The sequence below is a fragment of the Emydura macquarii genome, unplaced genomic scaffold, assembly GCF_026122565.2.
Source record: "Emydura macquarii macquarii isolate MOO-44397 ecotype Brisbane River unplaced genomic scaffold, CSIRO-AGI_Emac_v2 contig_3390, whole genome shotgun sequence".
Taxonomy (NCBI): domain Eukaryota; kingdom Metazoa; phylum Chordata; order Testudines; family Chelidae; genus Emydura; species Emydura macquarii.
This window is the reverse complement of record NW_027133527.1, coordinates 6082674-6108937: the sequence shown is the minus strand read 5'-3', so window position 1 is coordinate 6108937 and position 26264 is coordinate 6082674. Positions and strand designations below refer to the sequence as shown.

Genomic DNA, 26264 nt, shown 5'->3' with positions numbered 1-26264 from the left:
TCCTGGCCTTGTAAGGAGGGGACAGCGTGCCAGGGCTGGGATGGAAATCTGCATTCTGCAGCTCTGCGGGGAGGAGCCTGTTTAAAATTGGCCGGCTGAGCCTGGGAGCTGAATCGACAAGGCTCTGCCACCAGCCGCTGCCGCTGAAGCTTTTTCCTTGTTCTCGAATAAGCTGGGAACTCTCTGGCCTGAGGCTCTGCCTCGTGGGAGCAGGGGGCAGACGTCCCTGTGCCCTTCTCCACTGGCATCCCTGAGAGCTGTACATGGGAGTTAGGAAAGGCTCCCGGGAGCGGAGAGGGGGGAGGCGTGTTCAGCTGGCAGCTTGTGCAGAGGATGCATCGATCCCGTTGATTTCAGCCGCGGTGCTTGGCCCACCTGAGCCTGGCCCCTGGCCTGTGTTGTAGAGGATGGTCAGATCCCACCACGGTGCATCGACCGCCTAGAACAACCTCCCCCAGCGCGCGATGGAAGGGGCGAGACTCTGCTGTGTGCTCTTCTGCAGATCCATCGCTGTCCCAGTCTTGCCCTCCACCCTCAAAGCTGGGAGCAGCTCCTGGCAGCAAGGCGCTGGGGGACGGGAAGCATTAGAAGGGGTCCATCCCTTATGAGGGGCGGGCCCCCCAAACTGCCATAAAGTGAGGTCGGGCACCTGCCGCCCGCTCCTACCCCAGTGTGGGGGACGCTGGGCTGGGCTGGCCCCCCAGAAAAACCCGCTGCTTGTGCCGGCTCAGCGCCCTGCTGACACGCGATCAGGGTGTTGGAAATGCCTGGCTCTGGTTGTTAACGCCAAAGGGAGCTGCCTGTCCAGTCAGATGCATGTGTCACTGCAACACAAGCGCAGGAAGGGTTAGGGACAGTGGGTTGCCCCGCGTGGCCAGCGGTGCTGAAGATATCGCTTCCCTGCAAGATGGCCACCTGCAGCGGGGACCTCAGATGGCCCAGGTGTGATCCCAGGTTAAGTTTCCAGGTTGGAAGCTGTCGGAGACTCACCATGCTGAGCCCAATGGGCAAAACTTCCCTTTAAGCACGACTCTTGTCACTGGAAATCTCTTCCTGGGAGAGGATGCTGGCATTAAAACAAAGGCACGTGCACCTGCTACCGGTGAAAGGGGGACGGCCAGCCAGGTGAGAGCCAGCGCTGGGAGCTGCAGAGAAATGTTTTCTCGATTTATTTACACTTCAGTGGAAACCGGCTTTAAAAAAAAAAAAAAAATCCCAGCTGTCTTCTGAAGCATCACCAGCCCAGCCCCCAAAGCGGTGCTGGCCAGCCTGATGGAGTGATGGACTAAGGTGACACAGCGGCGCTGGGCAAAGGAAAGGAGCATGCTCACATTCTTTCTGTTCCAACAATCCAAGGGGTATGGAATAATGGGAAGGAACATGCTGTGTGGCCCATTAAAGGCTGCAGCCTGAAAGCCAGACTCCGGCATGAAATGCCAGCTGGCTCTCCAACAGCCTCTGATCATAGTGTGAGACAGAGGAAACCAGATAATGAGAAGCAAATTTTCATCTTTCACATGTTACTAAAAACATATCCTAGCGGAAAATGAAACCTCTTTAGTCCTCCTTCATCTACTTTTCATCTGTAATCCATGTACTTTGCACATTTCCCACCCATGATGGGTTCTGCTTCCTTTCCATAAGGGCTGCATCCTTCACTGTTATTTATCGGGCTGTGAGCTGTCATGGAGATTTATAATGAATTTCCGATTTGTATTTTAAGGGACACTATCATCTTAAAAATCAGGTACTGGACCCAAGCCCATGTTGTTGTCTATGTTACTAGTAACACCTTAGATTAGATTATTGGAAGTGAAAGGATATTTAAAAGACAGGTTCCCCTGCCCCACCATTATTTATGCTCTTAATTGTTGTACATCTTTATCCGCTCCTGCAGAGGGAAATGTTGTAAGTCAGTTTTGCCGTTACGGAGAGGCTCTTTTGTTTTTGTTTAGTTGTTTTTCACCTTCCGCGCCTCCGTGCTGCAGCATGTAGCTTTCACCCACTCCAAAGGGATGGGTTTTGTTTCAAATGTTCCTGTTTTCTTTTTAAAATCGTTATTAACCGGTGGAGCTGTGCCAAAGTCCCCAGCCATGATCAGGGCCCCATTGGGCCAGGTGCTGTTTGGACCTGCAGATCCAGATCCTCAAAGCAATTAAAGCTCCTAACATCCACTGAGCCTGTGAAATCCGTGGCAGGTAGGAGCCCAAAGACCTTGAGGCTCTGGGCCATAGTAAGAGACAGTCCTGCTCCCAAACAGCCTGCAGTCTAAATAGACAAAATGCAAAGAAGAGGGGAGGGGAAACAAGCACAGAGCGAGCAAGGGCCTTGCCCACGGTCACTGGCAGCGCTGGGCCTAGAATCCAGGTCTCCGGACGCCCAGCTGCGTGCTTTATCTGCCGCACCACAGCGTCGCCGTGTTCAGTGTTAAGGCTGTTCTGTTGCTTTCAGGGTTTATAAAAGCTGGCTTGTACAAAACGGCCAGGCCACGTTTGCTGTGCCGGGGGGGCTAGCGCTGCTTCCTCTGGGGTGTCCTCAGCCAATATGCGTTCCAGGGGTAGCCGGGTTAGTCTGGCTTTAGGGCTCCCACGAAGCTTATGCCTAAATAAGTTTGTTAGTCTTTAAGGTGCCCCCTGAATCTCGCTGCTCAGCCGCGCTGTGGCCGAGGAAACGCTCCATTTCCACAAGGGCCGGCTCAGCAGGCTGCGCCCTGAGCGGCCGGCGCAGGTTCGGAAGGCTGAGGGGAAGCTATTTCTTCCGTTCAGTGCCCCACAAATGATGGGGCATGACATAAGTTACCCCCCCCACACACCCCGCTGCATTGCTCTCTCCAAACTGGCCTGGGTTAGAAGATCTCTGGAGGTCTCCCTCAGTCCCACGCGTCGACGAAGCGCCTTCTCTGCGTGGCCGGGGTCAGGCCTCAGCCGGAACCCAAGAGTCAGTTTTGGCCCCTCAGCGGTTTTTTTTAAAGCGCTGCAGGGCCTGGCGGGCGCTCGGAGGGGAGCCACAACCGTGCAGGAAGGGTTGGAGCATACTCTAAAACAGAAGGGGCTCCGCTCGGGGGGGGGAGAAAGGATGACGGGAGGAGAGCAGTCAGCTGAGCCAGCGTGCTCTGTTCCCCCAGCACAACCCCACTGAGAAGAGGGGCTGCTCACTCTGACCAAGCCGTGAGGAGGGGGTGAAACAGCTGCAAGCCCAATCTGGCGATAGAGTAGGATAACCATCCGCTGGGCAGCTCAGCGGAGAGGGAGGCATGGCGGGGTGGCTGTTATCAGAGAGATCCCAGCTGCAGGGTTGCGCTGGGGCCATGGAATAGCTCCAGCCGCAGGAGGGGGAGGGAGAAAATGTCCGGTCAGAGTCTGTCCAAGCCCACCTATTCCAGCCTGTGCATTTACTCTACCCTTGCAGGCGGGATCTGGCCTGGCTGGCCCCCAGCCTGGATTGTCAGTTCAGAGGCCAGGCTGGCGCCAGAGCCAGGCAAGTTACCGAGCCAAAGCTCTCTGTGGCCACTGATTGATTCAGCCTGGCAAAGAGCCTGGGGAAGATAAAACCCCTCCGTCCGTCATGCCCCTTCCTTGCCATCCTCCTCGCCCCACAGGCAGAGGTGTAACCGGTGGTGCTCTGTCCCCGGTGGGCTCCATCCCTGCTGCCCGGAGACCTCTCCTCGGTGACTGCGCGGGTGTTTGCTGAGCAGTCGCTGGGCTGCCGGCCGCTTGGCTTTTGCTGCATAGCTGCCACCGGGCTGTTTCTCCACGGCGTTTCCGGGGGTGCTTGAGGAGCAGGGCAGCGGGCGGGCGCTGTGCAGGGCAGCTCCCAGTCCAGCAAGGCAGGCGACGCCCAGGCGCGCCCAAGTAATTGTAGCATCTGCCAGCCTGGCCTGGGGTGATGGTGCCTGGCGTGCTGGCCTCAGTGAGATTCCTGCTAGTTCAGCTGGGGGGGGGGGGTGTCCTGGGCAAGACCAGCGCACTGGCATATGGCCAAGGCTGGTGCCACTGCTGAGCGCAGCAGGCTGCAGCTCCTCCCAGCTGGGCCAGGGACATTGCAAAGCCCCCAGCCCCGGTTGCCTGCCCTCACCCCAGCTGCTCACAGCGTGAGGGGGAAGCCTGTCCAGACTGGGGGGTTATTCGCTGAGGCGTCAGGCGACGTGGTTGGTCACCCCAGGCGCGTGGTTTTATTTGCACCCAGATTGGGTGGCTGGGCTGTCAGGAGGATAACCACCAGCGCCTGGCACCCAAGGCCCTTCTTGGAGCCAGCCCAACCTGACCTGACCACTTGTGCCCACCGCAGGATTCACAAGCATTTCCCCAAAGAGCTGGCGCTCGGCCGTATGGAGGGTGCGTGACGGGAGCTGGGACTCCACGAACGGGAGCGACGCACGCGTGGTGCTTTTTCCTCCCGAGCGTACCAGCAGCTCCCTCTTGTAAGCGTGGGACTCGCTCTGCATTTCCCCACGTGGCGCCCGCTGGGCAGGAAAGACACACAGCCAGTCTAGCTGGACAGTGTGTGGGAACGAGTCCGCGACTGGCCGAGGGACCAGGCTGCCTTCCTACTCCAAGCCCTCCCCGGCGTCAGGCTCCAGCCCCTCTCCCCTTTACTTCCCTAATCCTGTCCTCGCCCCTGGGCTGGGGGCAGCCGGAGGCCAGTGGCCAGGCTTGTTAACATTGCTGCCTGGCAGAATTAAGGGCCTTAGGAAAGACGAGAAGGGTCCTGCCTGCGTAGGCCAGACAGCAGACCAAGGCAGGCAGGCGGCATAGCTTGCCAGGCCAGCGTAGGAAGGTAGGGGGTGAGTCCCAGGGAGTTTTGGGTCGGTGAAGGGAGAGCTTGTGGGCTGGCTAGAAAGGTGGGCTGAGCCGAGGAGCCCTTTTCAGACGCGAGATCTGCTGCCCCTCTGCTAGCCCGGCAGAGCCGCCCCATGCAAACGGCCTGCTCACGTTCAGAGCGTTGCCGACGGCGTGGGACTGAGATGCGAGCCGTGCCACGGGGTGTTCCCTGAACAGGGCGCAGCCACGGAGCGGCTTGCTCTCTAGCCCCGCAGGCATTCATTTTGCCCAGCGGTGCAGGGCAGGGCTGGGCTGGGGACCGAAGGCCCAGTCACACAGGCGGAGGGCAGGCAGGGACGGGCAGCGCAGGCCTTTGAGAAGGGACAGTGGCGGAGCGGCTTTTCCCAGCACAGAGGCGCACCGCAGGCGGACGCTCTCGCTGTTTGGCTGACGTAGAACCATGTTGCTCTGACTTCTCGATCTGCTGCCCCCCGCTGAGGAAGGCTTGCTGCCTTAGTGGTGCCATCTGGAGGGGGGCACACAAAGGGGAGCAGGGATGGAGCGGGGGGGTCCTATCCATCCCCATCACAAAATGGAGAGAGAGGCCATCAGGGCTGGTCCTCTGTGCATATCATGGGTGTCTCTCCTGTGCCCATCACTGCTGAATTGAGGCCCCCAGCAGGGAGGACACTAATCTCTTGTAGACGGGAGACGCTCAGAGCGAGCGAAGGATTTGTTACACGCTGTCAGTGATTCCATATGACAAGGGGCTGGCAGCCAGCGCGGAGGACCCCCCCTGAAACCGATCATTGCTGATGAATTCCACATGGACCTGTCCAGGAGCAGGAACGCCGCTCCCCGCGCCGCAGACAGAGCTAGATGAAGGAGCCCCTCCGCAAACAGGGATCCCACAGCCCACGGCATAACGACCCGCAGCTGGATTAAAGGGCAGATTAGAAATTGTTTTCATCCTGGAAGCCATAGGTTGCCAAGTGGGAGAAGAGGAGGAGGAGGCCCAGAAAGACATGCTGAGATCCTGGCAAGAGAAACGGTGGCCCTGGGGGGTAGAAGGGTCAGCAGAGAGCGGGGAGCTGTCCTGGAAGGCTGCGGTCCTGCCCAAAGGCACACGTATCCCGGGTAAGGGGCTGGCGTGCTGAAGGGCAGGGCAGAAGCCAGGGAAGGAGGCTGCAGCACACACACGTAGTGTCAAGCTTTCTGGTCCAGTTTACAGCGGTTGTCATTGTTTCACACTCAGCTACGCTCCACCTTGCTCCATCCTCTGTGCTCTCTAGCGGCAGCTATAGGCACTGCCTCTGAACTCAGCCAAAGACCTGCAGCAGCACGAATTCACTGCATTACACCCAGAATCTGTGATTTATTTTGGTAGGGCCCGTTTTGCAGTGTTAGTCCCAGAGACTGTCCCCACCAAGGCTTCTGCGAGGCAGAGGGTGCAGAAAAGAAGTTTGAGTACACTTTTTTTTTTTGTTTCCACCCCGTTCCATGCACGTGGGGCGTTTATGTCAGCACCATGTTTACTCGGCTGCACTAGGGCATTAAGACCTGGTCCATTAGCTGGTCATGTTGAACAACTGGTTTCTCAGCATCTTGTTAGCCCATTATAGGCACAGACGTTCCCAACAGCGTTTTCTCAACTCCACACTTTTAATGCCTCACTCATTTCAGTCAGTAAAAAACAAACCTAAGCAGGTGGACTAATGTCACTGGCCACCGTGGCTACGGAGGTGGAAAGTTAGAACGTAATCAGGACTTTATTTAAGGAAACTGAAAACCTGTTCCCCTCTCTTCCCCAGTGTGAGCTGCCGAACACTGAGGGGTTGTGACGGCCAAGGCCCATGGAAGGAGCGGGGAAGAGGAGACTGGACAGGGCCTGGGCTTTGAAAGAGAAAAGTCTGAGCGAGCGTGGGGCTTGGGAAAGGGAGCTAGGCGCTAACCCCAGTGCAAACACTGACCCTGAGTGCACAAGGGTGATGGCCCATAGTACCCCCACTCTGCCAGGTAGGGGGCTCTGCCAGCGCCCCTCAGGCCTGGTCTCCAGCCCTGGGCTCCCCTAACACAGCGCTCTGCTGGGCCCACTCAATCCCGACCTGCAGCCCCTCGCCTGCCCAGAGCACATCCGCCCTGTGCTCCACACCCCCCGAGAGATCTGCCGGTGCCCCTCAACCCGTAATAAAATCCTGACACTCCGTACAACCCCATGGGCGACTGGAGCAGAGCCTGGATCGTGGGGAGCAGGGAGGGTACAGTCGGGTAGCGCTGTCACCCCACCACCTGTCTTTGCGGCTGATGTGGACACAACTGCGGGGCGGCCTGGGCTGATTCGGTCATGGGGACAAACGAAGCCCCCCCCGGATAACAGCAGGGAGGCAGAGAAGCTGGTGAACTTAAGGGCGGGTGTTGGTACCAGAACAACTGGCTATCACCCAGCCATCAACAGAGCAGTCTGCTTGCAATGGAGACAAAGGTTTCTAACCACCCGAGTGCAGTCCTGGAGGAGCCTGCGGGGGGGAGGGTCAGCGGGCTGAGGTCTGTCTGTCTGTCTGTCTGTGCGCCCGCGCCAGGGGCTGCCCAAGGCATCCCCCCCTTGCAGGGAGATCTCTGGGGCCAGGCAGGCCAGCAGCAGGGGGGGCTGGGGCGGAGGGGAGCCGAGCCGAGCCGCGCCGCCCCTCCACGGGGCTTTCCCAGGCGGCCGCCGCGGCTGCCCGGCTGGGCGGGGAGGAGCCGCCTGCGGGAGGCAGCGGCGAGCCAGTGAGCGGCGCTGGCGGCGGGCGGCGAGCAGCGAGCCCCGGCCATGGAGCAGCCGGCGCGGCGCAGGGGGGCAGCGGCCCTGGAAAGGAGGCGGCGGCGGCGCCGCTAGCGGGGAGCAGCCGCGCCCGTCCCCCCGTCCGTCCGTCCGTCCGTCCCCCCCCGGCCGCGCCCGGGCTGCGGGGCCCGGCGCCCCCGGGGGCTTCTGCAGCGGATGCATCGCGGGCCCCCGCGCGCCGCCCCCCGGCTCCCCCCGCGCCGCGCTCCGGCGCTGCACCAGCGGCTGCCGGGCGTGTGAGGAGCCGCCGCCGCCCGCCGCCGCCGCCGCCGCCCGGGGCCGGGCTCTGCAGCCGCCCCGCCCGGTCCCGCCCCGCCCGGAGCAGGCTCGGGGCCGGGGGATGCTCGGCGGCCTCTGAGGGCGCCCCCGCCGCTCGCCATGGGCAAGGACCAGGAGCTGATGCAGGCGGTGAAGGCGGAGGACGTCGGCGCGGTGCAGAAGCTGCTGCAGCGGCCCAAGCCGGGCAAAGCCAGTGAGTGGCCCCGGCGGCTCGGGCACCGGGCGGGGGACTCCCGGGAGGGGGGCTGTGCACCCGCGTGGGGAGCCCAGCGCCCAGGGGAGCAAGCTGCCGGCCTCTGCAGACCCCCCAGCGGCTGCTGCCCCTGGGCGCGGGTGGCCCCGGGGGTCTTTACAGGCTCCTGGGCATTGGCCCCTCGGTGAAGCCGTGTGCAAGGGCGGGGGGGGGGGGTGTCTGTGCCCTGCTGAGCGTGCAAGGCTGAGCGGTCAGGCGGGGCGGGTGTGTGTGTGTGTGTGTGCGTGCGTGTGTGTGCAGGGAAGGGAAAGCAGGCGCCCTGCTCTCCATCCTGCTCGGATGGCGTGTGTGTGTGTGTGTGTGTGTGGGGGGGGGGGGCTGGCAGTAGTGCTTGCATCCCATCCCTCGGCTCCCTCTGGCTCTGCTGCCCCTGGCTTGCCGGGGTCCGTCAGTTGACCCCAGCACAGGAGCGTGGCACAGAAGCCACCCCCTCCCCAAGCCGCCTGCCTGCCACACACCCCATGACCCGCTCCCCTCTGTGGCTTCAGTTGGCTTCTGCCACAGCTGGGCTTGGGTCTAAGGGCCCCCCCCCCCCCCCCCCCCCCCGGGGCCTTCTCATCTGCCGAAGCGAGCCCGGGGTGGCATTGCAGCTGGGTTTTGCCCAAACATGGACACGGGCATTGCTGAGTGCGGTGGAGGGGCGCTGAGAGCTGTAGCCAAGTGAGCGGGACCCGTATCGTGGAAAATAATTCAGTGCTACTCTCCCAGTCACCTCCCCCCCACCTCTTCTCTCCCGCGTGTGCACACACCCATTTGCACAGCAGGCTCACACCGAGCAGGTGAGACTGCGACAGGGCAGGAGATGGGGACGTTTCATTCATGCTTTAAAGCCCCAGCAAGCCGCCACTTTGGCCCCCCCCGGGTTCAAGCCGTAGCCAGGCCCATCCAGCAGAGCAATCGAGCGCCTCTAATGTTTCAGGCAGTGAGGGTATCAATAATGTAACAGCTGTGCTTTAGTGTGCGGGCTGAATTCACTGAGGGTGAGGAGAGCTGGACGTGAAAGGGGAAAAATGAAGCTGGAGCGTTTCGGCGAAGGAGCAGCTCTTCGGGGGGAGTGGGGAGATGCTGATTGCAACAGGCTCCAGTCCAAGCAGGGCCCAGCGTTTGGGGAACCTCGGAATTTGGGTTAGTGTTCATGAAAGTGAGGGACAGGCCGGCTGGAGCCAGGCAGGTGCTGTGTGAGCATTGCCCTGCGCCAGTCCTGACCACAGCAACCTGTGCTTCTGGCGATGCCCCTCAGCAGGCCTGAGCTGCTGAGGTTTCAGTCCTGACATCCCCCATCCCTAACGAGAGTTTTGCTAGTCCTGACGTGCTCCTCCAGTCCCGCAGCTCCCGCCCCCTCAGCTCTGCCAATGCACCTCAACCCTGAGCTGCAGTTACCCCGTCTAATCCCACCCTGCAGCTCTCCAGCAGTAGCGGTTTATGCCATAGTTTTGTGGTGCCTACAGATGTTCCCAGGGAGTTAAGCTGAACCCCCCCCCCCCCCCCAACTCATTTTACTTGTGACCAAAAAAAACTCTCTTTTGATTTTTTCCCAAGGCAGGGGGGCTGGAGCCATGTGTATAGTGGGGGTGCTGAGAGCTAAACGAACCAAACTGTAAACCCTGGATATGATGGAAACTATTTCAAACCAGCAGGTGTGGCAGCACCCCCCGGCCACCCAGCCCCCCTGTCTCCAGGTGGAGATGCAGGTGGGTTGAAGTTTAGGAACAGTGCATGCCTTTCACAGCGTGACACCCGGGGCCAGATTTTCAGAGGTGCAGATTCTCTTCAGCAAGAGCTCTGTGCATCTGAAAATCAGGCCCACGGTTGCATGCCCAGTGAGCGTGGCATTATTTTGTAAGTAACAGACCTGTCTAGTTGAATGGGGCGAGTGTCGGTTGGGAATCGGCTTACGTCCCTGCACAGGCAGGTTTGAATCCAATGGGCTCAGCTTGGAACCTCACTCTCAGCAGCTAACTGTGTGTGGATCTTTCAGAAGCCTGAAATAAACAATAACCCAACCCTCCCTCCCCCAGGTCCTGTCCGCTCTTCAGGGCATTTCAGCTCCCATGGGGAAGCATTTGAAGAGTCATGGGTTGCCCCAGTCCCTTGGCCGAAACGCTTCCTTCCCCCTAGTTTTGCTGTGCGCTGGTTGACTGTGGTACACGGATGGCTGCATTTCTGGGGGGTGTTTGTTTGCGTTTGTGAAGCACATTGGGGATCCTTTGGGATGAAAGGGGCCTTGGTGTGAGAAGTAGCAATGCTGATGGCTCAGCGATAATGAACGCTGCTTGGCAAATGCTTTGGACCCTGCAGATGCTTAGAAAATCTGCCCTATAGTGAGAGACTCGAAGAGCTCAGTGCATTTAGCTTAAAAAAAGAGACGCTTAAGGGGTGGCTTAAGTACCTACATGGGGAACGAATATTTAATAGTGGGCTCTTCCGTCTAGCAGAGAACAGTATAACATGGTCCAATGGCGGGAGGTTGAAGCTAGACAAATTCAGACTGGAAATAAGATGTAAATTTGTAATAATGAGAGTAATTAGCCATGGGAACAATTTTCCAAAGATTGTGGACCGTGGTGGATTCTCCATCACTGACAGTTTTTAACTCAAGAGCGGATGGTTTTCTAAAATATCTGCCCTAGGGATTATTGTGGGGATGTTCTCCGACCTGTGCTATGCAGGGGCTCAGACTAAGGATCACCATGGTCCCTTCTGGCTTGGGAACCTGTGCACCTCTGAACAGGGGCTCCTCATCAGTCTCCACTGAAACGGATATATCCTGGGCCCTGTCGGGGTGGCAGGTGCAGTCACGTGGCCTGCTGCCGCTCTGCTGGTCTGGTCACGGAATGCACTGTTTGCTTGGCTGGGCCGACTGAGCCTTTGAACCGCTAGAATCTGTTTTGATCTTGACTCTGCCCTAACGTGGATGAGCACTTGACACGCTTTGAACTTGCTCTGAGGTGTTAGACCCCCGGGCAAACGGCTTTTGATGAGATGAAGCGATGGAATAAATGACTTTATGGAGCCTCGGTTGTAGAGGAGAATTTAGCTCTGGTGCATGTTACACAGCGGTTCTCAAACTTCATTGCACCACCACCCCCTTCGGACAGCAAAAATTACTACATGGCCATGGGAAGGGGGGACTGACGCTTGGGCCTGAGCCCCCGATTACTATGGCCAGGGGGAAGGGAGGGGGCTGTAACCTGAGTCCCGCCGCCCAGGGCTAATGCCTTCAGACTTTGGCTTCAGCCCCAGACCCCAGCAAGTCTGATGCCTGCCCAGGCGACCCCATTGAAACGTGACCCACTTTGGGGTCCCGACCCACAGTTTGAGAGCCGCTGGGCTACATGAGGAGAGCTGTGAACCTCTGCGGCTCATTGCCCACCAGCACCATCAGCTGTATTCACCGCCATGTGCCGGGTAGCTGTTTCGTCCCTGAAACTAAACCAGCCACTGTGAATCTCCATATTGGGGTAGCTCTGAAGTACTCAACCCTTAGTGGTTGCTTCTTAATGGCAGAGAGCGGTTATCTTCTGTAACCACGCTCCTGGCTGGGCCTACTGTCTAAGGTGTGCAGAGTAACTCTCGCTGGTTTGGTGGTTCTTTCTAATGCAATTGATTATTAGTGTGTAGCCTAAAGAGAGCACCTGCTTAGCCACCCTGTTTAGACAATATTACAGTGTCAGTGTGTTCTTACTGCTCCCTGAATTAGTCTCCTCAGGTATTTGTTAACTAGATCACTGAAGAAACGAGCTATTACTCAGTAAGATGGTGTCACTGGAATTCCTCTTCAGTGTCGTTAAATGTGTCCCACCACAGTTACATACTACTTTTGGACATATTATTCAGAGCAGTCCCTAGCAGGGGCGAGGGTCCATGTGTGTTAACTTGGGTCCTGAAGGGTTAAATAGACACTCTCAGGTCCATCTTGGTGCCCAAATTTAGACTGGTGGTTACAAAATCTAAGGCCAGCAGGAATGTTTTGTGATTGTTTGAAATTCTAGTGGGTAGGGTGTTTGTTAACAAATCAACCCTCCTGGTGTAGTGTGTGCAATCCAAACACTGCAGAATTGGCTGGAGACAGGCGTGAAACTAACCAGTCTGGTTTCATTATCCCAGCTGGGAGAGCTGCAGAAAGTAAACAAATGGGGGGATTTGATTTTTAAAAGCACATTTGATTTGTTTTGGTCATCAGTGGGATGGCCAGGGGGGTGGAAGAGGGAATCATGTGTTTTTCAATATTCTTTCTTGCCTGAAAAGGTCTCTTGAAGTAGGAGCTGCCAAGACATGTCTGTGTTTGTTTACTACACTGTATAAACTCACAGGATCTTGAAATTGTTCTGCCAAAATCTCCGCGTGAAGGGACACTGATTTGTGGCCTAATGGTAAGAACAAAATAGCTTTGACTGGGTGAACAGCAGAGACAGATATTAGTTCTTGTTTGGTTACGTATGGGCCTCTCCTGCTCTACTGGGGGAGGCTTGGCTTCCCAGCAATGTTTGATGGGGAATGGGGGTTTCAGCAAGGAGAGACTCTACAACAAATGTGAGACGTTTAGGGCGGTGTCCCATGTCAAACACGCTACAGCTCCCCTCACCCTAGGGGTCCAGCAAGATGGCTTTGTTCTGGTGACAGCATTTAATTCGGTTTTACTCTCCGACCAGCACAAGCTCTGTTTCAGTGCATGGGGGAAGGACTCTGTAGACTGCATGAAGCCCCCACCATATGTTGTTAATCGCCTAAAAAAATGTGCCCTTCTCTTTGTGCTGCTCTTCGGGTAGTTGATTGCGGCCAGCGGTCACCCGCAGATGTGCTGTTGCAGGAATAGCTTTTCCCATCAAATGGGATCTTCTCGTTTTTAGTGCTGCAGATTGCTGGTGCAGCAGGCCGGCTTGGCAGAGCAAGCCACGTTGGAGATCGAGGCTCCAGACGCTTTTCAGGGAAACCCATATGCAGATTGCAGATTTACTGTAAGCCACTAACATGCAGCAAGAGTTCACCAGAGCCCGGAGTGCAGGAAATTGATTCTCATTTCAGATGCAGAGATTTCGTGTGCTTTGCACAAGCAACAGGCATAGAGGGACAGATCCTAAAGCCCCTGATAATAGTCAGAGAGGCTTTTCTGGGCTTTCCTTGTGAAAACCGTGTGCGAGGAGCGACCCAGGGCTGGGACATGTATGCTTGTTCCTGTTTCTCTGAAGCAGGCCCACTGGGAGACGGGGTGAGTTGGCTCTGCCATGCAACTGGCAAACAGGGAGCTAACTCCTGCCTCAGCGCTGGGGCCAGGCAGGTGGAAGATACCAGGGTAATGAAGCATGGCCCCTCCCGGAGGCCGGTTGGGTGCTGCAAGCTTGCATCAGGAAGCCCTGGCCTTCTATTAAACAGAAGGGAGAATGAGTGCAGGGAGCAGCTAAGCCAGGAGGCAGAGCCTCATGTCAGGTGCTATTGTGCTAGGTGCTGTACAAACGCAGAACAAAGACGACAGTCTCTCCCCACGGTACTCAGGTTCTTCTGTTGCGCCCATCGCTGCAGTGTCCTCGCACCTGGCTGTGACACTAAAAGAGCCTGTGCATTTCCTGCTTGTTTAAAGCCCTGTGGGTTTTGTAAGAAATCTATTTAACCCCCAGCCCTGACAGTAAGTGCCTGGGAGCAGAGCCCCCTCTGCGAACTCTTGCTGTCAGACTGTGCTGGCTGACTCTGCCCCTTTAATTGTCTTAAAGCTACTCACAATCTCTTTAAAGCTTCCTGAAGCGGCTTAAGCATGATATCTCTAACGGGAGCATCCCAGCCTGTGTCAGGGGAAGGGAGATGGGCGTTGCTATTATTATTATCGTCGCTGTTTCAAATGTAGGCCCGGGGGTGACATTTCGCCAGTCCGCCCACTCAGCCCCTGCGGAGGGCTGGCGGCTGGTAGGCAAGCAACAGGGCAAGTAAGTTTTATGCCTCTGCGTGCGATGGCACCTGGCAGAGAGCCGGCTGGGGCAAGCGCTGGTCCCGGCGAGAGCTGCTGGGACATCCCGAGGGGTGATTCATCACGCAGCGTGGGCACGCTGGAGTCGGGAGAAAGAGCTTTGCCGCTCGTCATGCTAAGCAAGATTTGTCTTACAAACAAATCCCAGTAGATGGGAACTCCCTTTCCTTCCTGCCTGTTCCTCTCCTTCCCAACAAGCCGGGGACGTGAGAGCGGCTTGTTGCCAGCTGCGCCTAGTTTGCGTGGAGTGGAGCAAGGTGTGACTGCTGGGTCAACGTGGAGCAATGCCCCTTGGGTTATGTAGTCTCTGCAGGCCGCTTTTGTGTGCTGCAGAATTCCTCTGCTTGTGTCCTCTTGCTCTGGCTACCCCTGCAGTCCCGGCTGCGGCTAACTTTGTGTCGCCTGTTCGTTTGTAGCTTTTAAGATGGAGACGGCGGTTTTTAACTGCTCTGTTTAAAGGCATTTCATCCACCAAACTGAATAATTCATGCAGGCTTATAAATATACAGATTTACATCCAGCCCCCCCCTTCCCTGTGGGACTCCGATCGCTGATAAATATGACACTTGCATCCTGCACATCCCCGGCAGAACCTTTAGCAGGAAGGGAAAGTGACGGATGCTCCCCTTTCAGGGAGATGAAAGCCAAAGCCAATGCGTTTGCTGCCTGGAGGTGGTAGCTGTCGCTGGATGGCTGGGGGATGTGGGAGGGAAACAGGCAATGGAATAGCAACGCTGTCTGTCTCTGGGGTGCTTTGTGCACCTTGGTTCTTTTCCGTTGCTTTTCTTTTGCCGGCACCATTCCCATTGCAACAGTGATTTCTGTTCTGGGGCCTACGCTCTTCTGCTGGGCCACGCGTGAGACTTCTTGGGAATCGGACACGTTCTTGCAGTCCTCCAGCTGGAAATGGGTTTCTTCTGGCGGGGCGTCTCGACAGGTCGCAGGACTAGGAATGGGAGGGGACATGTGGCTTCCCACCTCGTATGTTGCTAGCTCCAGTCTGGACCAGGGCCAGAGGGACTGAAAGTTACCCCGCTCTGACGGCTGTTTGGCCCTGTGTGTAATGAGCTACTGGGTCTCAGCCCAGGTCCCACCCTTGCTGTTGGCACAGATTATTGGCGGGTTCTGGGCAGCTCACGCCATGAGCAGGACTCCTTCCAGGTCAGAGTAAAGCCACGCTGGGCCTGGTGTAAGGGCAGCGGGAGTCTGTCTGCCGGCAGGGGGCAGTGTGTAGGGAAGGACGCTTGCCCTGCCGCCCGCTGTGCTTTGCCTGTTCTGTGCATGTCGATGCTGCGTCTGTTTACAATGAATCTCGGCAGAGGACGAGCCCCTCGTTTGCTCCACAGCCTTTCCGCATCTCAAAGCTGCAAATGGAAAAGTTCCCAGGCTGTGAGCGGGGCGCAGTGCACCTGCCTGGCCGGGCGGCACCGGCACGGAAGGTCATCCGTGCGCCAGTTCATAAAAGCCCCTTCCTCGAGCCTCCGAGCTGCAGCCCCTCCAGGCCAGCCTTGACGTGGGGACAGGTCTTGCACTGCCGCTTCCCAGAACCTAGGTCCCACCCTGCCCCTGGCTTGCTGAGGGTTGAGTTCATGAGCCGCAAGTCTGCTGTGATGCATCTCCGGGGGCGAGGGGGGTGCTGCTAGCCAGGGCCCCAGTCACTCGGGTCTCCCTCCTCCAGCCCCGCCCTTGGTCTCGGTCTGTCTCCGCAGCGGGCGGGAGGTGAGGCTGCAGCCCGCGTAGCCAGAGCCGCTACCTTTGCTCAAGCCAGCTCTGGCACCTAGAGCAACGGAACTGCAGCGGCGTGGGCATCCGCGTGAGCTGGTGGCCCCAGTACGTACCCAGGGTCCCGGCTGGGCTCGTCTCCAGGCGTCCCATGCTGCTCTGGCGTCCCGGCTGGTTGTCGCGAGCTGTCTCGCTCAGAGCTAGCGTGAGCGCGCCCGTCTCGCCATCACCCCTCTGCAGGCGGACCCGTGCTGCTCACGGAGGACAGCCCTGGGTGCTGAGCGGACAAGCGAGCAGCAAGGAGCGCAGCAGCCCTCAGCCAGGTGGGCACCCCCGGCATGCGTCTCCTCAAATCCCCGCCTGTGCGCAAGCGTGCGCCGCTGGCGTTTCCATGGCAATGCCCAGCTGTGTGTGGGAGCGAGGCTCCACCCCCTCCCTGGTTCTTTCTCTCCTGGTATTTTTAAATGCACCCAAATCCCCCTCTGCTAAAAAGTCAGCCCTGCAATGCCTTGGTCAGGGGGCGTCCCAAAGCCTGCATTTTCGAAGAGCCTGGACTGGTCACCGCGTAGATACCCACCCCCCTGAGCGTGCATTTAATCAGGTCTGCAGGCCACTTCTAGGAACAGCCAGTTAGTGGATTGCTGGTCCTATGGGCAGCCGATACTTACCCAACCCGAGACATGTGGCTTCCCACCAGACCTCGGTAGGGCTGAAGGCTGAAGGTAAATGATATGCATGTCACGTTTTCCATAAGCCACTTGTATGCCCAGCGAGGGGTCTTTGTAGCAGAGCAGGAGGTTGAGGTTTCTCTGTCTTGTCTTGTATTGCAGCCCCGAGCTAATTGTGAGACACACACACGTGCTTTTCATTCACTCTGTTGACGTGGGTGGTAATACCTGCCCCCACCAGTGGCATCTTTCTGCTGGAGGAATGTGGGTTTCCAGTTCTCTTGTGCAGATGTCTGGAGCCAATGGCCGTCTTGGCACCAAGGCTTGTGAATGGATCTTGGCTTGTCTAGCTCCCTGCAGGATGCCTTTAGCCCACATCTGTTGGCCAGGTATTGGGGTTAAGCCTTGGCTCATCTTCTGATGACTCATGTCAACAGGTTGCTCCGGTTCCATCCGATCTCCCGGGCTGGGACCCTTCGGGCAGCCTGGAGCAAAGGTGAATTTGTGTTGGGGGAGCACCAAGGATCCCCAGCATGGACCAGGCCCCCGATGCGCTAGGGACTGTACAACCCCAGAGCTGAGAGACAGTCCCTGCCCCGGGGAGTTTAGGTGGTAGAAGAAGGGTGTGAGGGAACCCGTCTGCATGGCTCCCCGGCGTGCAATGCTGCCTGGCCTGTTTATCTATCTGTCTGGTTGCAAACACACACCAGGTTGTTACCTTTTCCCCACCTGGGTGTGTTCTTCACTTCCAAACTATAACCGAGCGTATTCCCCCCTCTTCCTCTCGCGGGTATAATCCCGCTTACTGGGCCACTTGCCTTATTAGCCCAGCAACTGCCATGCCAGGATCGAGGATCCCCAAGAGAAACCGGTTTTGGCTTCAGTTAAGCCTGCACTCCTCCCCCGGCTGCAGCAACCGCCGTGCGACGGAGATCACCCTGTCCTAGGGCCCCGGTGTTCGGGTTAGTCACCGCTAAGCTGAGCAGGCCCCGGCGACCGTTCTGTAAGGAACAATCCTGCGCTGCTCCCTGGGTGGCGGGTCGGGATCACCTGATAGGGCCGTCCTGCTTGCTACGTGCGGCTGTTACCTGAACGCCTCGCCGTCATGGACGTGTTTATCTGCCCAACGCCCTGCAGCCCCAGACCACGGGCGTGACCAGCCCAGGGTCTCAGCGCGAGGAAGCGTCCCCCTGAGCCGGGAATTGAACCCAGATCTTCTAAGTCTCAGCCCAGTGCCCAGTCCTCTCGCCTGCCCCCCTGGCCTAAGGTGACCCCTTTTCTGTGCAGTGACATGCCCCCTGAGGTTGCTTAGTAAATTATCCGCTGGTCGGGTCTCTGCCGGGAAGGACTGGGTGCACGGCAGGCGCGGTGATGGGGCAATTGGACAGCGGGCGGAAGCAGACCTTGGCCCTGCGCCGTTTGGAAAGTGGGGCTAAGATCAGCATTACCAAGTGACCCCCTGTTCCAAAGCCCCCTCTTCTGCTCAGCTGGGCGCTGGCCTCGGGGAAAGCCCCTTTTTCAGCCTCTCTGCCGGCCCTCCTCCTCCAAGGCTTGGAAGATCAGTTCCTCCGGAGAGCTGCGATGGGAGTTGTGAGAAGCCGGCGGCCCAGAGAGGAGGCAGTGGAAGGGAAAAGGGCCTTTCCCAGTACACCAGCCCAGTGCCGGCTCAGCGTCCCATGTCCTCAGAGGGGAGCTTAACCTGGCTTTTGGAGCCACACGAGTGAGAGAGGGCGGGGGTGGCGTTGCGCCACTGGAGGAAACATAAATAGTGTAGTAGGTGCGAGCTAATAGTATTCCAAAGGAGGCTGCCAAGCGTGAGCCGCCTGTGCTGCGAACATCCCTCCTCGCTCCCTTCCCATTGCGTCCCGGCCCACTCGCCGCTCACCCCGGCCCTTCGCAATCTGTGGGGCTGATTTCCCATGTGTCTTCGGTTTTTACAGGACAGGTTTGATAACTTAGCTTTGTTATCTGGATAATGTCCTCTTCGTAAAGGGTTTAATAAATCAGATTTAAAAAATCCCTGGGTGAATTAACGTGGGTTGCCATGGTGACCCGGGGCCCGGTTTAGCGTGCCGAGTGACATACTTTAGTTCAGCGACGTCTGGGGCACAGGGAGCGGCTGGCGGGCGCGGGGCATATTTCCCTGGCGTCCAGAATGAATTAGATTGGCTGAAAGACGTGGACAGAGACTCGGGAGCTTGGCAGCATGCTGGTTTTTTCCCCCTCTAAATCAACTTGCTGGGTAATGGCAGTGACTTGGCATTTTTACACAAACTCATCACTTCATAAATGTGTGTGTGACAGGGACGTAGTGCACCCAGGAAGCGGCAGCTGTGGTTATTCCTCGTGTCAGATGGTGCTTAGCTAGGGTGTTGCTGTGCCTTTCCGCCCCCTCCGTAGCCAGTTCCCAGGACTCCTCGGCTCTTAGCAGTCGTGAGAAATACAAGATTCTCCCTGGCTCTGCCAAAATACGGGAAAGGGACCAATGGAAAACTCCACTTCCTGGTGCCTGTGGTTTTGCGAAGGAAAGTTGCTGCTCACAGGGAACTGTGGGATGCACACCAACTGACTTCCCAGGAACAGCCTGGCCAGTTGGCCATGCCGGCTGGTTGCCCGATTTGAAAACCCAATGCCACTTCAGATGGTTGCGGGCTTTTGACTGGTGTCCAGCACATCCCGACTGCTACAGGAGGAAGGCATCTCAGCGGGGAGGGTCTATGTACTAAGGGTTTATAAAGCAGATTGCCTTTTACTGGGTTTCTCTCTGCCCAGAGCTGCTGTTTCATGACCTAGCTGGTTCCAGAGCTCATCCTTTGTGTAACGAGCTAAGTGGCGGGTTGAGCCGGCGTCTCTTTCCGAGACACTTTCATGTGTGTTTTATTCATGTGTGCTGGAGGAAACGCTGCCTGTCCGTGTTCCTGATCGCTGAGGGCGGCCACGTTGTTGTGTGAGTATCCTGGGCGGGTACACGGATGCCCCACGTTAACTGCGGAGGGCCTGTGGAATTCAGTGGGTGGTGGGGGTAGTTGGCACCGGTGGAAATCAGGCTGCATGGGCTGGGTAGCATGTGTTTGCTCTGTGCATGCTGCATGATCCCTCCCGCTGATTGTGCATTGGCTGCTCCGGGGGCTCACTTGCGCGTGGCCGAATGCTGCGTCTGTGTCTGCATCCTCCAAGCAGATGGGCTGATGCACAGGGATGGTGTGGGGGAGGAGAGGAGCTGGGGCCTTGGACTGGGCTACTGGGGAAACCTTCGGTGCACAGGGACCAGCTCTGGGGTGGGGATAGACATGGGGTTTCCAGAGCAGGCTCTCACCTTGCAGTCAAGAAATCCAAGTGATGAGCCGTGGGGATGGTGGTACAAATGGGCAAGGAGGAACAAAAGGAGGGGCTTGGAGTTTGATTTGTCTTGCGTACCCCAAGTTTGACCTCATGTAAAAACAACTACTTGCTTACAAAATCAGACATAAACATACAGAAGCGTCACAACACACAGTTTCCTGACAAATGGCTGGCTGGCTGCTTTTTACCATATCATTATACAATCAATCAATTGGAATATAAATATTGTACTTACACGTGAGGGTGATACTTGAACCTGTTTTTCACTTGTGAGCCTTGTCATTCTGGGAGGCAGGGAAGCAACAGCAACAATTAAGTTTTTATTCACATTGAGTCTATTCCTGTAACCTCGTGAAGACTAGGCAAATGTGTCTAGATGAGTTGATGTACCCCCTGGAAGACCTCTGTGTACCCCCAGGGGTACATGTACCACTGGCTGAGAACCACTGCTCCAGGGGATGGACTGACGGGCCGGGAAACATTTTCCAAATATTCCGACTCCTCATGCCCCATTCTGCGCAATTACATCCTCCTTGAGACCTCTCCCTCCTGGGTGCTTGCTGCTTTCCCTGCCTTCGGCCCAGCTCCTAAGGTGATGACAATCTGCGTCTCCATTTAATGATAGAAATGCTAGCGTAACAGAGAGGAGAACTGGGCTCAGAATCTTTCCTCTTAGTCAGAGCCGCACCAAACCCAGCCCGCCCTGGTTGTTCACACAGACACAGCGTGGGGAGAGTCCGGTTTCTAGCCCTCTGCCTGAGTCGCTCAAAGCCCTTTGTTGGCATTGATGAGCCCTCCCCACCTGCTAGGGCCAGTTCTTTGGCAAATAGTGGCTCTCTTAGCAGCCAGTCAGCACCCCCCAGTTATTCAACATGCCGAGTGTAGCACCTGGCCAGTCCCTTGGCCAGAGAGGAAGGCTTGGACATAGGAACGGCCCAGCTGGGTTGGACCATGGGTCCATCTAGTCCGGTGTCCTGTCTTCCAACAGTGGCCAGTGCCAGGGAATGAACAGAACAGAATAGGGCAGTTATCGAGTTACTCATCCCCTGTTGTCTGGTCCCAGCTTCTGGCAGTCAGGAGTTTAGGGACACCCAGAGCCTGGGGTTACATCCCTGACCATCTTGGCCAATAGCCATGGATGGACCTATCCTCCAGGAACTTCGCTAATTCTCCTTTGAACCCAGTTATACATTTGGCTTTCGCAACATCCCCTGGCAACGAGTTCCCCAGTTGATTATACGTTGTGTGGGGAAGTGCTTCCTTATGTTTGTTTTAACCCTGCTGCCTGTTAATTTCATGGAGTAACCCCCTAGTTCTTGTGTTATGAGAAGAGATAAATAACATTTCCTGATTCACTTTCTCCCCACCATTCATGACATTATAGACCTCTGTCATATACCCCCCTTAGTCATCTCTTTTCTAAACTGAACAGTCATTGTCTTTTTAATCTCTCCTCTTACGGAAGCTGTTCCATACCCCTGATCATATTCGTTGCCCTTCTCTGCAGCAAGGCAGGTTTAGGTTGGACATTAGGAAGAACTTCCTACCTGTCAGGGTGGTTAATCACTGGACTAAATTACATACGGAGGTTGTGGAATCTCCATCATTGAAAAATTTTAAGTGCAGGTTAGACAAACACCTGTCAGGGATGGTCTAGATATTCCTTGGTCCTGCCATGCGTGCAGGGGACTGGACTAAATGACCTCTTGAGGTTCCTTCCAGCCCTAGGATTCTAGGATTCTGTACTTTTTTCCTATTTTAATATATCTTTTTGTGATGGGGAGACCAGAACTGCATGCAGCATTCAAGATATGGGTGTACTATGGATTTATACAGTGGCATTATGATATTTTCTGTCTTATCTGTCCCTTTCCTAATGGTTCCTAACATCTGTTAGCTTTTTTGACTGTCGCTGCAGGTTGAGTGGACGTTTTCAGAGAACTATCCATACTAACTCCAAGATCTCTTTCTTGAGTGGTAACAGCTAATTTATACCCCATCATTTTGTATGTATAGTTGGGATTATTTTTTCCAGTGTGCATTATTTTGCATTTCTCAACATTGAATTTCATCTGCCATTTTGTTGCCCAGTCGCCCAGTTTTGTGCGATCCCTTTGCAACTCTTTGCAGTCAGCTTTGGACTTAACTATTTTGAGTAACTTTGTACCATCTGCAAATTTTGCCACCTCACTGTTCACCCCTTTTTCCAGATCCTTTGTGAATATGTTGAGCAGCACTGGTCCCAAGACAGCTCCTTGGGGCATGCCGCTATTTACCTCTCTTTCCATTGTGAAAACTTGGAATGCAGGGCAATCCTCAATGCTCATTGCCTGGTGGCAAATACTTGTACGTTACAAGGAAAGAGAGATGAACTCTGCCCTGTGCTATGCAGCTTGGGCTTCTGCAGTGGAGGTTAATGGGAAATGTGGCCTCAGAAAGGAGGCAGCATAGGGCAGAGCATGGGACTTGGAGTCAGGATTCCTGGGTTCTTTTGTGGCCAATTTGTGTGACTTTGGACCAGATCCCTGCCAGAATGTTCTCAGAACAGGCTCCTTCCTCCACCTAGCATGTTCAGAGGCAGCATCTTCCTTGGAGGAAGGCTCTGTTTTGAAATATGTCTTGTTCTGTCTCTCTGGTGAGAACTCCTCTGCTTTGTGGCTGCCAGTTAATTCTAGGTTTCTTGCCTGCACTTGATCACGTTAATAATCTCCTCTGATAACAGTATTTAATAAAACCCAGCTACCGTGCCGTAGTTAGGAAATGTCAAAGACATTTTACAGTTCAATTTTCGTGCAGTAGAAGGCAGGGCACCAGCAAATCCAGCGGTGGCGCAGTACAGGCAGCGGGTACTGGGAGGAGAGGATGTAGCAAAACCACTAGTGACCGTCTGTGGGTACCGTTTCTATGTATAAACTTTCCAGGGCAGGGGCCGTTTCTCTTACTTACCCTGTAAAGCTGCTAGCATTTTGCAGGTGCTGGAAACACAACTAAAGTGAGTGATGTGAAGTGCCTCTCTTAACTGCTGTGGGCATCTAACAATAGGGGGCCTTAAAGCACAGGCAGAATTAATTTAAAATGACATTAATGAGACTCTTCAACCCACCATGGAGAGAGAGAACCAGCCCCTCCCGTCTCAGTCACAGGGATTGCAGACTTCTCTCCAGTGCGGGAAGGCTGACTGGGATGGCGCAGAACCAGTGACGCTACCATATTGATGAGGCTAGGGACCGTCTGCAATTGTCTGGGTTGACAATAAAAAAAAAAATCCGACCCTCGAGAGGAACTAAGCGGTTCGTTAATGTTCTTTCCAAGCTGCGGCAGTGATGCAGGACAGGGTAGGGAGGTTCACCCTTTCGCTAGGGGCATGATTCAAAGCCCACTGAATTCACAGAGGGGTCTTTCCAGGGGGATTGGTTTTTATTTGAAAACACTGCATCCACTCCTGGGCGTTTCCGTGCTTGAAAGACGTCACATCAACAGAGCCCGGGGAATTTGGAGAAGAGTGACACAAGTGAGGAAAGAGCTGGCGGGATGGACTCCTGCGGAGAGATTTGTAGCTGATCAGAGTGGGTGATCACAGTGGCCCCTTCGGCTTTATAATCTGTGAAAGTTGAGTTACAAAGATGCCTTCCCTCCCCGGGCAGGGTGCGGTGAAACAATGACTGCAAACATCAAACAACATTGGAAACAAGTCGTGATGCAGAACGGGGCTTCTGGATTTGCTTGGCTGTCTGCTTCCTAATCCGCTCTTGAAGGCGGGCGGGGATGGAGGGTGTGACCACCAGAGGGGGTGGGGGCGAGGGATGAAATTTAGGAAAGGCCTCCAGCAGTGGGATGTCTGAGTACTGAGGCCACGAAACTCCCACTGCCCTCGGTGGGGCGAGCTGGCTGTGGGAGTGGTCCATAGATAACCCAGCAGATCATTTCCATCTCTCCCGTCTGCAAGTGCGGCAGGCTGGCTGCGTCTGGACTGCACGCTGTTTGTCAGAAGGGTGCTGCTCAGATCGCCACCGTGCTTAATGATGTGTCAACGTTTCCCTTCTGAACCTCTTTCTGGGGTTTATAACCTGACTGTGAAGTCTTGTTCCAAGATGGAGCTTGGCAGGCTGGGAACATAGTCCTGCATGCCAAGTTCCATTCTGGCCGGGAATTATTGCTCCGCCTGGGGTGACATGTATTTATTTTACAGTTTTTGCTTCTCTATTTGGCCATTCCGAAGTTGTGAACACGAACCCTCTGGTCCCCTCCGGCAGCTTTTCCCTCTGCAGCCCCAGCAAATGCTGGAAATCTGAGCGGGGGCAAGAGCCTGGCTAGTATTTACCGGTCCATTGAAATAGGCACCTTGCTGTGTGTCTAGTGTCAGTGGAAGGTGAGTGAGTGCCGGCCTTCAAAACCCACGCCCTTTAATTGTCCCCAGAACCAGGGATGGGTCACGACCAAAGCCCTCATCTGAACAAAACTGACCTTTGGGTGATTCCCAAGCCCGGCCACCTGCTCTCTCTGTAACAAGCTGAACTAAAAAACTGGATCTTGCAAGGTCTAGGTTCAAATGTGGCAGCTGGGCCCCATTTCTCCTCAGCACAGGTGCAGCAACGGCTGCCTTCTGCACGGCCCCCTGCCAGGGCTTCTCTCTCAGAGGCAGAGAGTTCAGTTTCCATGGACCATTCAAACCTGGGCCTCTTTGCTGAGATTGGAGATTACCCTGGAGTTGCTCAGAGGTATTTGGGGATACCCCAGATTTCCCGGGCCAACAGGGATCATCCTCTTTACTAGGGGATCTTTAAATGGCATTTGGAAGCCAGCAGGAGGGGGCGCAGATTGACCTCTCATCAGCAGAGTGCTTCCCAGTAACGCTGCACCAGCTCTGGGTACGTGCCTGGATCCTGGGGGTTCACTTGAGCTGATGCCCTTCTGGCTCAGAAGAGCCCCTGCCACTAACGAAGCATGGCAGGGTGTGTTAGCGTGCAGACTGTCCGAATCAGTGATCTGTCTGATACTACTAGGTGGATTTGAGTGGTGGATTGGGACAGTTCTTGGGGAAACTGAACAGGTTTAGGAGGTGTTTGTACTGATGGAGGCACGCTAGGTGTTTGTAAAGACTGCTCAGGCAGACGTTTAAGAGGCCAGAGCTGCTTTGGGGACTAAAATTTGCACGCTAGAAATATGCCTAAATTGCTATCAACCCTGAGCAACTCCAGTTTCTCCCTAAAGACTCCTCATGTGTAACGCTCATTTTTAAAGGCTTCTGGAAACCCTTCAGCCAGAGAGATTGCTGCCTCTGCCTTAAGTGTGAATTTAGAGGGACACTGCCGTGCTAAGAACGCTATACCTAAAGACAAGTGTCCTTTGTTGGTGTCCCAGGGCGAAGAGGGAATTTCACTGGAGGCTCCGCTCTGAATGTATGTGATGTTCCCCCCGCAATTGGGACAGGTGTGTAGCTGTGTCACCTCGATCTCTCACTCCTGGGCCCCGACTTACTCTGCTTTGCTGTGTGAACCGCCCACTCCTGGGTCAGCCCACGCCCAGCCTTCTGTGAGTAATCGGTCCCTGACCTAGTGAAGGAGCACTTCTGGCCAGCTGCTTGTGGGATTGACCCCCAGCAAACACCCCCAGTCCCAGATGCCACCCCGGGAACTGCCGTCTTGCAGGGTTCAGTGCTGTACACGGCACCCTGCAAGCTCATTTACATTTGTCTGTCAATTTATCAGAGAAATTGATATGCGCCAGCTCTGTCACTCCAAGCGAAGTCTTTACACACACTCAACCCACATGCGCTTCTTTAGATAAAACAAACAAATAACTTAATGGACTACAGCAGGATTTGAAGTGATTATAAGCCTGAAAAATATGAATCAAGGTTTGATCACAATTAATTAAAAGGCAAATCGCATTCTAAACTGAACTCAACACTTCAGTGGCTTTTCTGTCTTTGATGTTACTGTACCACACAGGCCGGCTGAGGTGACTCCTTCAGCCAGCCGCTCCCCCGCTCCCACCAGGAGCAGCCTGTCAGTTGCTTGTTGTTGCTTCATAGATGGATTCCAAGGGAGAGCTCCAGAGACAAAGACGCCTCTGCCTTTAGCATGTTTCCTCGTCATCCCCTGGGGTCCGCTGATCGGCCAGGTCCGGCAATGGGCCTGATTTCCTCCCCTTGAGTCAAATGAGCGTTCAGGCCAGTCCGTTGTTCCTGTGTGCACGCCTCTGCAAGGTGTGAACCTCCGTGTTTGGTGTTTGCCTGCATCTATTCAAGCCATGTGAGAGACGCATTTGGGGATATGACATAAAGTTTCATAACCACGTACGTATGAGATTGCAGGAAACACGCCACCATAACAATAATGTTCAGTAGGTCATGAGCATTCCCAAAACACTCGCATGGCACACCTTGCATCAGACAATACCCGTTACACTGCAAGGGTGAACGTGACTGAAGCACAAGTCACACCATAAGGGTAGACGT

General features: G+C 55.6%; 1 protein-coding gene across 1 annotated transcript in view; it reads left to right on the top strand.

Annotated features, from left to right (window-relative positions):
• Positions 1–7562: 7562 nt before the first annotated feature.
• CASKIN1 (CASK interacting protein 1) overlaps positions 7563–26264 on the top strand; it is a 117172-nt gene continuing 98470 nt past the window's right edge. The window contains exon 1 of the mRNA XM_067534230.1: positions 7563–8053. Within this exon, the coding sequence (XP_067390331.1) occupies positions 7960–8053 (94 nt within the window). The 5' untranslated portion in view covers positions 7563–7959. The remainder of the gene's footprint in view (positions 8054–26264) is intronic.